Source organism: Elaeis guineensis, chromosome 13, assembly GCF_000442705.2.
Source record: "Elaeis guineensis isolate ETL-2024a chromosome 13, EG11, whole genome shotgun sequence".
NCBI lineage: Eukaryota > Viridiplantae > Streptophyta > Magnoliopsida > Arecales > Arecaceae > Elaeis > Elaeis guineensis.
This window is the reverse complement of record NC_026005.2, coordinates 70,632,053-70,642,378: the sequence shown is the minus strand read 5'-3', so window position 1 is coordinate 70,642,378 and position 10,326 is coordinate 70,632,053. Positions and strand designations below refer to the sequence as shown.

At 40.3% G+C, this 10,326-nt stretch overlaps 3 protein-coding genes and 1 long non-coding RNA gene across 5 annotated transcripts; 1 reads left to right on the top strand and 3 right to left on the bottom strand.

Annotated features, from left to right (window-relative positions):
• Positions 1-1,575: 1,575 nt before the first annotated feature.
• LOC105056005 (nodulin-related protein 1) lies at positions 1,576-2,377 on the bottom strand. The gene has a single exon (XM_010938066.4). The coding sequence runs from the start codon at positions 2,233-2,235 to the stop codon at positions 1,777-1,779; it is 459 nt and encodes a 152-aa protein (XP_010936368.1). The 5' UTR covers positions 2,236-2,377; the 3' UTR covers positions 1,576-1,776.
• A 1,274-nt stretch (positions 2,378-3,651) lies between these two features.
• LOC105056006 (nodulin-related protein 1) lies at positions 3,652-4,542 on the bottom strand. Its single transcript, XM_010938067.4, has one exon. It carries the CDS (start codon positions 4,214-4,216, stop codon positions 3,818-3,820), a length of 399 nt encoding a protein of 132 aa, XP_010936369.1. The 5' UTR covers positions 4,217-4,542; the 3' UTR covers positions 3,652-3,817.
• Positions 4,543-5,874: 1,332 nt separating this feature from the next.
• Positions 5,875-7,986, bottom strand: LOC105056008 (pentatricopeptide repeat-containing protein At2g02980, chloroplastic). The gene is given in 2 exon segments (XM_010938068.4): positions 5,875-6,182; positions 6,185-7,986. Coding segments are annotated over 2 exon segments (1,857 nt in total). The 5' UTR covers positions 7,869-7,986; the 3' UTR covers positions 5,875-6,009.
• Positions 7,987-8,328: 342 nt separating this feature from the next.
• On the top strand, positions 8,329-9,770 carry LOC140853225 (uncharacterized). Of its 2 annotated transcripts, XR_012136220.1 has the most exons (3): positions 8,348-8,909; positions 9,068-9,253; positions 9,587-9,770. It is a non-coding gene; the product is annotated as an uncharacterized lncRNA (long non-coding RNA). The 2 variants fall into 2 exon arrangements; XR_012136219.1 differs by lacking the exon at positions 9,587-9,770 and having other exon boundaries at positions 8,329-8,909; positions 9,068-9,429.
• Positions 9,771-10,326: the final 556 nt, after the last annotated feature.

Here is a 10,326-nt window from a genome sequence, read left to right as displayed (position 1 = left end):
TGCAATGCCTTGGCAATAAATATTGTGGCCGATTGTCTGAAACCAATTGAGAAACTTAATTCAATTCAAACTTTCAGAAGGCTCCAAAAGGCTTTGCCAGAGAGCCATTTACTCAATCCCAAACTACTGGGAGTGTACTAATGTTTGCCCTTTACCGGCTATATTTGTTTTGGCGGGGAGTGTGTTTGGTTGAAGGTGAGTGTTGGGAATGAAGTCTTTGAGAGGGAAAGTCAGTTATTTATCCTCAAACTAACATATACCCATATACCCTTAATCTGCAACTATTTATGATCTTTTTTTTTTTTTGGTGAGAGACAGAGAGAGTAGAAGGGTAGGCCAAGTGGCTATTCATTAGGAAACTTAATTCCTTTATTTCATTGATCCGAACTTGGGAAAGTCCTTTTTTCTCCAAAGACTTAGTGACCTATCTGTAAACATAACTGCTGATGTAATATCTTTTAAATGAGACATGATTTCTTAAACGCCTCGAAGGATAATATGAGAACAAACTTTTTGATGGTAAACCTCCAAAGATCTCATTTACAAAGAATCATCACCATTTAAAACTAGAAACAAGGTCATTAAGAGGAAGATAAAACTTAAATACCTGAACTTGTTTTATCAAGCAATAAAAGGATCAAACTTTGAGCCTCATGAAGTTGTTTCCTTCCAAATTTTTGAACAAATGGGACATCCAACATCCCGTGGTTGTCTCCTCAAGCTAGAGGGAGGAAGCAACTGTTGCCTTCCAGATCTTAGAAGAAAATAAAAGATCTTTACACTCCTGTGGTCTTCAGGATGAGGTTGTGCATTTCAGGTGGACTTTGTTTTGGCTGGATTCATTTCCCATGTTGTTTGTGACTTGCTCTTGAACAAGTTTGCAAGCACTTATTCATTCTCTCAAAGAATTGGTTTAATTTCCCCACCTTTTGCTAGAAAAGAGAAAAAAATCATGAGGTCTTCTCCTTGCCATTTATATGACACTGAAGGCCATCCCCTAATCCTCTTGTTCTGCTCCATTTATAGGCTCAATCCAGTTTGTTGTACACTGTTCCTAGGAAAGTAAAGCTGATCATTTTTTCTAAATTTTATTAACCATACAATTTCATTTCTAAATTGGAAAAACAATATGCTGTCACCATGCGTTGCTTGTATTTACTGAATGAATACATGATCTTCTGAACTAGGAGACATGCATGGGTTCAAATCAGTGATCTAGGAAAGTAAATCTGAACATTTCCTTTAGATTTAGTAATCACTTAACTTCCATTTCTAAATTAGGCAGGTATTCCACAGTCACCATATATTGTATGGATCTACACAGATCAAAGATCTAAAGGATGAAAACCTGTTAACCACAACAATACATTAAGATCAAGAGAAATTCTCTACTAGTGAGCTAATCAACCTATTTAGAGCACAGATAGGTAGAAGTTCATTTCCCATATACTCTGCTGCAAGACATATTATTTCCTCAAAAGAACATCAATATAATCTCATTCTTGACAGCGGAGGCCAAAAAAAATTTCTATAGCAACAGCAACAAGAAGCAGAAGTTGCACCGTACTCAAAAACTTAGGGGTTCCACTATGTAAAACATTCTTTCATAAACCTGAAACAGAAGACATACTCCCATCATGGGATAAAGAAAAACCAAAAGACTAAGCAAATACAACCGCAAATATATCAATAACAAGACAAAGTCCTGAAACACAGACACCATAAACATATACATGACACCAATACTAATTCATACAAGAACCCCAAGGGAAGAACTCAGTGCTTCTTCAAGAACCCCTCAGCCATCTTCATGTAGTCCCCTAATCCACCCCCTGACTGAGCCTCTTCGCCCGAGTGAGCTGAAGTGGAATGGTGCTCCATAGTGGCAGTGGATGAATGGGTGGAGTGAGCTGAATCGTGGACTGTGGAGGCAGTAGAGTGAACCTCACCAGTGGGTGAATTGGAAGAATGGTATTGGTGGAGATAATTCTCAGCTTTCTCCACGTACTTTCCGAAGCTCGTCTCCTCAAGCTTTCCATAATGAGAGGCGGCACCGAGCAAGTCCGCAGCAGAGTCGGACACCTTTGCCTTGTCAATCTTTTCAGTCTCATGGCGGAAGGCGGACATGGCAGCTTCACCCACCACCTTGGCACTGGAGAGGAGATCTGAAGAGGAAGGCTGAGGGTGGTGGGATTGAGAGCTGGGCTTGTTACTGTTGTCAGAGTGGAAATCCATTGGGGCACCTCAAATGAGAAGTGGATGAAGATTTAGGTGGGTGCTATGGATTTAAGAAAAGGGACTTCAGAGGATGAAAGAGAGGAGATAAGGGGAAGGGGGAGAGGAGTCAAGGCTGTGGTTGTGATGTCTCTTTTGTAACTGTATGTGGTGTGTAAATGTCCACCACACATTTGTATGGAAGTCATCAACCCAAGTGGATCCCAGAAGCTTCTGATTCAGCGTTGCCTGCGTGTTGGTTACCTGTATCCAAATTATATTAACGCCCTATCTCTATCAGCCATAGTTTCTGACTTGAGTTGGGATGGTGACAAATGACTTTTCTTTGTTCTTTGTTTGTCTTGTTTTGAATTGTAACATGGCTGCCAGTAGTGAATTTTGGGGGTGGCCTTCACCAAATGCTTATGTTCACCAGCAGAGGAGAGATTTGATACTAGATCTTTGATTCAAGAACTCAGAGACTTCAGCGCAGGTGCTCGAGTAACAAAAAAAAAAAATCCATGCAAAAAATTGTTGTGGATGGGAATGGAAAAAATTGAAAATTTTGGCAGGAGAGTCCATTTGGCTCTCATGGTTTTAAGAAGTGCCATCTTGCTAAAACGAAAAAGAAAAGAAAATTAAGTCATGGATTTGTAGACACAGTTGTAGGCACTCATGCCTCTTTTTGTAGACTCTCAGTTTTCAGTCCCAGTGCTGAACATTATATTTTCTATTGCAGTAAAATCAACAAACACTATTTTGGATGCCAAAAAATAAATAAATAAATAAATTCTTATCGCAACCTAATATCATAATTTTCAGAATTCACTAATCCAGTTCGATGATTGAGTATCGACTTCACGCTGGAGCAGCTCATATGCTGAAAAAGAAGCAAAAACTAAGATTGTAAGATGTGAAACACAGCATATAGGTAGTGTAGGAGGAGCAAAGGTACACAAAAAGATAAACCCATTGAATTGATCAAACAAATATGTACATACGCATGTACATAGACACATGTACATGTTTACATACATAATATTGTGGAGAATAATAAAGGAAGTTACAAGATCATAATAAAAGGACCATCTAATTTTCACCCAAAAATTCAGAAGAGAACTTATATGAACCTGTTCTCTTTCTCCCCACAGGATGGACAGAAAACACTCTAAACTGGATCCAAACTAAAATTAGAAAATCAAGGAAAAATAATATCAACTAGTTAATGAGCTAATCCAACCTACTCATGGCACAAAAATCTTTCCTTGGAAGTTTACCAGCCTTAAGACAGAGGATCTAGCATCTTCTCATAAACATAACATACAAAGCAGTGAACTCTTGTTCTTGATAATAATGGCACGAGATTCATAGCAACAACAAGGAAAAGAACCGAACTGCACCATCCAATACTCGAAAAACATTATTAACTTTTAGGGGTTCCACCATCCAAATCATTATTCCATTCAATCAAATGTTAACCATGACAAGTGCAAATAAGATATCAGCAACTTAGAATTCTTTCATCTGAGCTACTCCAACAAACAATAGAGTCCAAAAAGACATGAACACCAATATTAACTTGTACAAGCATCCGAAGAAGGATTCAGTGCTTCTTCAAGAACCCCTGAGCCAACTTCAAGTAGTCCCCAAAATCGCTCTCTGAGTGAGCCTCACCTCTCGAATGAGCCGAAGATGAATGGTGAGCGGCGGCGGCGGTGGTAGATGGGTGGGAGGAATGGTATTGGTGGAGATAATTCTCAGCTTTCTCAACATACTTTCCGAACTTCTTCTCCTCAAACTTTCCATAATGCGAGGCGGCGCCGAGCAAGTCAGCAGCAGCATCAGCCACCTTGGCCTTATCGATCTTTTCGGTGTCGTGGTGGAGGGTGGACTTGGCAGCCCCCGCCATCACCTTGGCACTGGAGAGGAGATCTTTAGGGGAAGGCTGGGGCTTGTGGGAGTGAGAGCTGGGCTTGTTGCTGTAGCCAGAGTGGGAATCCATTGTCAGCTATAATGGAAGAGGGTGAAGTTCTTCAGGCTGAAGAAAGTAGGCTGAGGATCGGTGGGGGTTTTGTAGTTTGAAATGGGAAGAACAATATGTGGTCGGTGAGATTTGATATTAAGAAGAAAGTAATAAGGCTTTGATGAGAATTGGGAGCTTAGGATTGATAGCTAAAGAGAGTTCTAAGGATTTGGATTCAAAGGAAAGTATTATGGGGAGAGGGATTTAATGGAATTGAGGAGAATCCAAGGGGAGGAGTTATGTTTTTAGACCAAAACAGGGAACAAGAGAGGGGAGATATCCTTGTAGTAGTTGGGTTGGTGATCTCTTTTATAATTTTATGAAGAATATAAATATACAACTATTTTTCCACACCTTCGCGTGGAAGTCATCAACTAAGTCGATCCAAGAAGCTTCCTTGTCAGCGTCGCCAGCGCGTTGGTTGGAGCATGAGATCCCAAGGAAAAATCTGCTTGCTGGATATGCCTGATAAGATAATGTGGACGCGTACTAGTAAATATAAAATATGCAGTGTTGACAGCTTCTATTGTTATACCTAATAGGAGATATTTATGTGACTCCTCTCTAACTAGAACTGTTTGGATTATTTTAAAAAAAAAAAAAGGAAAAGAAAAATTTGGATGCATATGGAGGAGGATTTCATTATTTAATTCCCCTCAATCAATTTACTTCTCTTTTTTAGGAACACAGTTCTAGGCACCACCAGATCATTAAAAAAAATGAAATTGATACAACAGGGATTAGGGAGCAAAATCCCCAAAGAAAAAGAAGAAGAGGAAAAGAGGAAGAGGGAAGGGCATGCATGAATGGCTGGGTCAAATGAAGTCTCCCCTCTTTATAGGCAATACTGGGGGCAATGAATGGCTGGGATTATATACAAGTGCACAAATCCAATGGTCAGGAGTCTCTAGATCACCCAGTCTAGTATCAAATGGGTATTTTATCTGACGGATCCCTTCATTGGATTGTTGAAAGCCGTGCTTATAATATTGGGTCAATAGCAACCTATGTCATCTCTTTGGTCAAAGAAGATTAGTCATAGTTTACTTCCGTTTTCATCAACTCTTGATCTCTTTAGCACATGCATCAGGCCACCATTTTTGAACATAAAGGGTTTCTTGGCCACTCATTTTGAACATAAAAGGCTTCTTTGGTCTGCTTATCCTGTCCTTGAGAAATATAAGCTAGATATTTGGTAGTCAACAGAGGTGTTTCGCAAAGAGAACGTTCTATTAATTTTCAGTTTTGTTGAATTCTTGCATGTGGATTTAGCTGATTTCTTCGACATCTATGATGCAAGATCATAATTGGAGAGGAAGGGGAGATGGGGCTCTATGACTCCGAGTGTAGAACTACAGAAAAGATCTTCCAAAATAGAAGTATGTTCTTGTTTTTTTTTTCTTTTTTTGAGACTTAGGAGTGGCAGAAAAAATTAAGTATAAGTACCGCATGACATTGTGATGTTCCATACTAGTTTCACCCCATGGTTGCTAATATATACAGCCAGTATTGCTCATGAAACCATGGCTTTGAATGAATTGTAACCAACCTACATGGCTTGATGCATGCTTTTCGGCAGAAGATTTTTACTGGATGAACTAGCATACATATAGTCAGGCATCAACACATTCTAGATAGACTTTATTCTCATTTTTGTGGTTTACATTGAAATCATATAAATCAAATACCTTTTGGATATCATTGAAGTTGAATCACATTTCTTAACCAAAACCCAAAAAAAAAAAAAAAAAAAAGAAGGAATTCTGTTGGTTTCACCAATAATCCCTACAAGAACACAGACCTGCACTAAAATGATGAAAACGATTCCGATCTCTTACAACAATTTCCCTCCGATAGATCTTCGAAGCAAACTTAAAAAATGAATGACAGTCCTTGCATACTCTCAAGTTCTTCACTATCCTTATACTTGATCCTTGCTGTGTCTGAGGAGCCCAAAGGCAAGTGCCAACTTCTCACTATGATGCATCAGAGAGCTCTCTTTCTCCTCTTCCTCCAAATCATAAGAAACCATCTCAGTGTCTGCAGCATAACCAGCTGTCCTCAATTCCCTCTTCATATTTTCCAGCATTGTATAAATCTCATTCAATCCATCCTTCTCAAACTGAGTTGTGACAACAAACTCGTAGACCACATTATCAATTTCAATTGAACTACAGCCAGGGGCCTTTCGAATTCCCCTTTGGCTCATCACCTCCCTCACTTTCCCAACCTCACTCCACCTCCGATCTCGGGCTAATACATTAGATAGCAAAACATAATTCTCCCCACTGCCAGGCTCCAGTTCAAGAAGTTTTTCTATTGCAAGCTCACCCAACTTGGTGTTCCCATGGATCCTACAACCGCCTAGCAACGCCCTCCAAATAACAGCATCAGCCTCAATTGGCATGGTCTTAACCAGCTCATAAGCTTCTTCCAGGAAGCCTGCTCGGCTGAGGAGATCCACCATACAACCATAATGTTCCATCCTTGGTCGCACCCCAAACTCCCTTTCCATATCGGCAAAAAGCTTTCTCCCTTCTCCGACACATCCCTGGTGACAACAAGCACCTAAAAGAGCTAAAAAGGTCACACCATCAGGCTTGATATTCTCTTTAACCATCATATCGAAAGCCTCCATGGCAACTTCACCTCTCCCATTCATTGCAAACCCCGACATCAAGGAATTCCACGAGAAGACATTCTTCACTCTCATCGCCCTGAAAACCTTCAAAGCCTCATCCACCACCCCACACTTCATGTACATGTCGATCAGAGCAGTGCCAACAAACACATTAAGCCTCAATCCATGATTTCTTATATAATTATGAATCCACAACCCTTGATTCAAAGCTCCCAAATGGGCGCAAGCCGAGAGGGCACAGACCATAGTGACTTCACTTAGTTCGACGCCCGAAGCCAGCATTTCAGAGAACAACTCATGGGCTTCTCTGAATCTCCTATTATGAACATAGCCGGTTATCATTGCATTCCAAGAAACAGAGTTTCTGTTGGGCATTTCGTCAAATAGCTTCCTCGCTCCATCCACTCGAGTAAAAGTGCAGTACACGTTAACTAGAGCGGTGTTTGTATAGACGTCGGAGCCGAAGCCCAACTTAACGATGCATGCATGGATGGGAATTCCGAGGCACGGGAGACTTAATTGCGCCAGGGACTTGAGAAGAGGCGGGAAGGTGAAGAGGTCAGGGGAGATGGCAAATTTGTTCATGTGGGTGTAGACTAAGACCGAGTGTAGATAGCGCTTTGAGTTGGTGTAGGATTTGATCAAACCGTTGCAAAGGTCAGTGTTGATAAGGTGGTGGAATTGGGTGAAGAGAAGGGGGAGAGAGCGAGAGTGAGAGTGAGAGGAAGAGAGTGAGAGGTCTATGAGTTTTTGGAATGAGAGAGGGGTGAGGGGGATGTTGGTGGTGATCATGTGGGAGAAGACTTGTTTTAAATGATGGAGATCTTGGGGGGATTTGATAGAAGAGGGTTGTTTTGGACTTGCGATCTGAGGTGGGATTTGTGTTGGGGGAGAGGGTGATGAGGTGGAGATCTGGAGGAGGTGGATCCATTTTGGGAGAAGGGTTGAGTTTCTGTGGTAAAGGAGTGGTGGTGTGAGTGGTCTTGGCATAACCTCTCCTGGTGTTGCACAGGTTATAATTTTTAATAAAGGGTAGTAATCAAATGTTACCCAAGAGTTTTATTTTAAGCATCGGGGTTGTATTTTCATGCCAAGGAAGGTGAAGGCGATCCTTCCTTCACCTTCCTCCGTGCAAATCCATCATTAGATCATGTAATGATCACTTCAAGATATATGAAGATGGAGGAATGAGAACATTTGGAATGCTTTGAGATCTATGCAAGATGCAATCCAATAATTATTATTGCAAAAAAAAAAAAAATGTTCCTACAGTTCATAACGTGGAAGAAATGCTTTAATGGCAATTTGAAAAACTAACATTAAGCACTCATTATTCGATAACCGCGAAAATGACAGCACATGTGAATGTTGTCATATGTCAACATGGTGACATCCTAATGAGCTTAACAGCGGAAAGACTACTGTATAAGAAGAGGATGTACTTTGAAGGGATAGTCATCTTTTTGCTGTATCTTATGCTTTGGATGGTGGAGGGAGGGAGAGAGAGAGATGGGGAGTAGGAGAGTATTCCATCTCCTGCTTGGAAAACCATCTACCAATTTATCATTCACCATCACAAGCACAAATAACAGAGAGTGTAGATCCCAAAGGAGTGCAACCTGAGAACACAGGAGCAAGTGCCAAGGCCTGTTTGCCACTGCATCTGTGTTCTCAGGTCACCCCTTTGGGTCACCTTGTTCTCTCATTGCAGAATTACTCTCTCTCATTGACCACTAACATGTTGTTTTTTTCTTTTTCTCTTTCTTTTGGTGGATCTTGGCAGGGCTCCTCCTTGTGTCTTGTACTTGTCTAAGTTATACATAGGCTATCTTCAACCACAGAAATTTTTCAAAGAAATCAACTAAGCTCTTGTTCTCCTTTTGCTGGTCTGTTGCAGGACAGCAGGGTTGGTTATCAATTTGAATTCCTCTTTGGCAAGCAATTTTGCAGCAATTATGATTTCTTTGATCGCCACTGGTGTTTGTTCGCACTTCAGCTTGCAAATATGTGCCGGTTGCCATCAAACAGCAGGTGAGCTCGCATTAGATGCTTGGGTTTCTTGTGGTTCTTCAATTTTTTTCCCCTTTTTCCCGGGCTTCTTTCGACTGAACTATGTTAGGGGATGTTACTTCCCTTCAGAAGTTGATTATTACAGTTTTTTTTTTTTTTTTTTTTTGATGGGACGGAAGAATCAGAACCCTCGGATATGGACACATCCAACAAAATCGGAAAATAACATGTCCGCAGGGCTATCGGAACAGATACAAAATCAGTCCACAAAAACTCCCCTCGATATGCTGTTCAAACATTGCAGTGAATTTGAAAAAGCTTGCACCAGATCATATGAATACGTGCCATCATCAAAGAGTCATCAGGTTGTCAGCTTATTTTATCACCAGAGAATTATTTTAAAACTGCTAAAAAAATAGTAAGAGTTGCATATTTCTTGGCTCGCAAACGATTGTTTCTTTGAAATGGGCATCCCTGGGCTAGATACCAGGGTCGACCTTCTGTCTGAAATATCTATCTTCTATAATGCCTTTTGATGGGATCTCATGACTCAGAAACTACAAAGAGTTAACTATATAATTTCATCCTTTTATTTGAATATAATGTACAGTCGAAGCAATTTCAGGTAAGAGGTACCTATAGAATCTAATATTCAAGGAACAGGCAAGTACCTGATGAATGAACAACTTTATCGATAGGTTGGAACATGGACGGTTGGACTGATGGTGCGACTAATCCAAGTAACTCCGATGCATCTGTTGTTAAATTGGGAACTGGATGCATTTTCTGGGAAATTGTTCAGACTCTACAGTATGTAGATTGCTTGTTTTATTGTCATTAACAAATCGATAATGCAAAGCAAAGCGGAAGCTGTTTGAGGAAGCCAGATGCCTGATGTCTTGCATGTTTCAATTGTCCTCCATGTAGAAACTGCACCAAGTTTGCAATATCGATATGACATCATAATTTAGGCACTGATAAATAATTACAAATAATTGTAAGGACTTTTTAATAAGTTTTACCCGACACAATGCGCAAAATGTCTGTAGTCCATGTTATATTAGAGTGAAGTCAGGAAGCCTATTAAATTCTTTTCCTCACCATACTCCTTGTCTGCAGATATAGAAATTGCTGAGAGATCGATGAATGAATGATTATACATCCACTGAGAAACCAATGATTTTTTTTTTTCTCAGCATTTTCCTTTAAGACTGCAACCAATTTGCAGCATCCGTATGAGACATAAGACATGGTAATTTGTAAATAACTTGAGGACTCTTCAAAACCTACTTAGTTTCTCCTCAACATACTTCTTGTAGAGACTGCCACTTGTTTATAGTCTCCTTATGGAGCATGTGAATTAGGGGCTTTCAAGTAATTAAAAGTTTTGTTAGGGAATCCTAAAATAAGCTTTCAGGGCTTCTCCACCTCTTTCCCA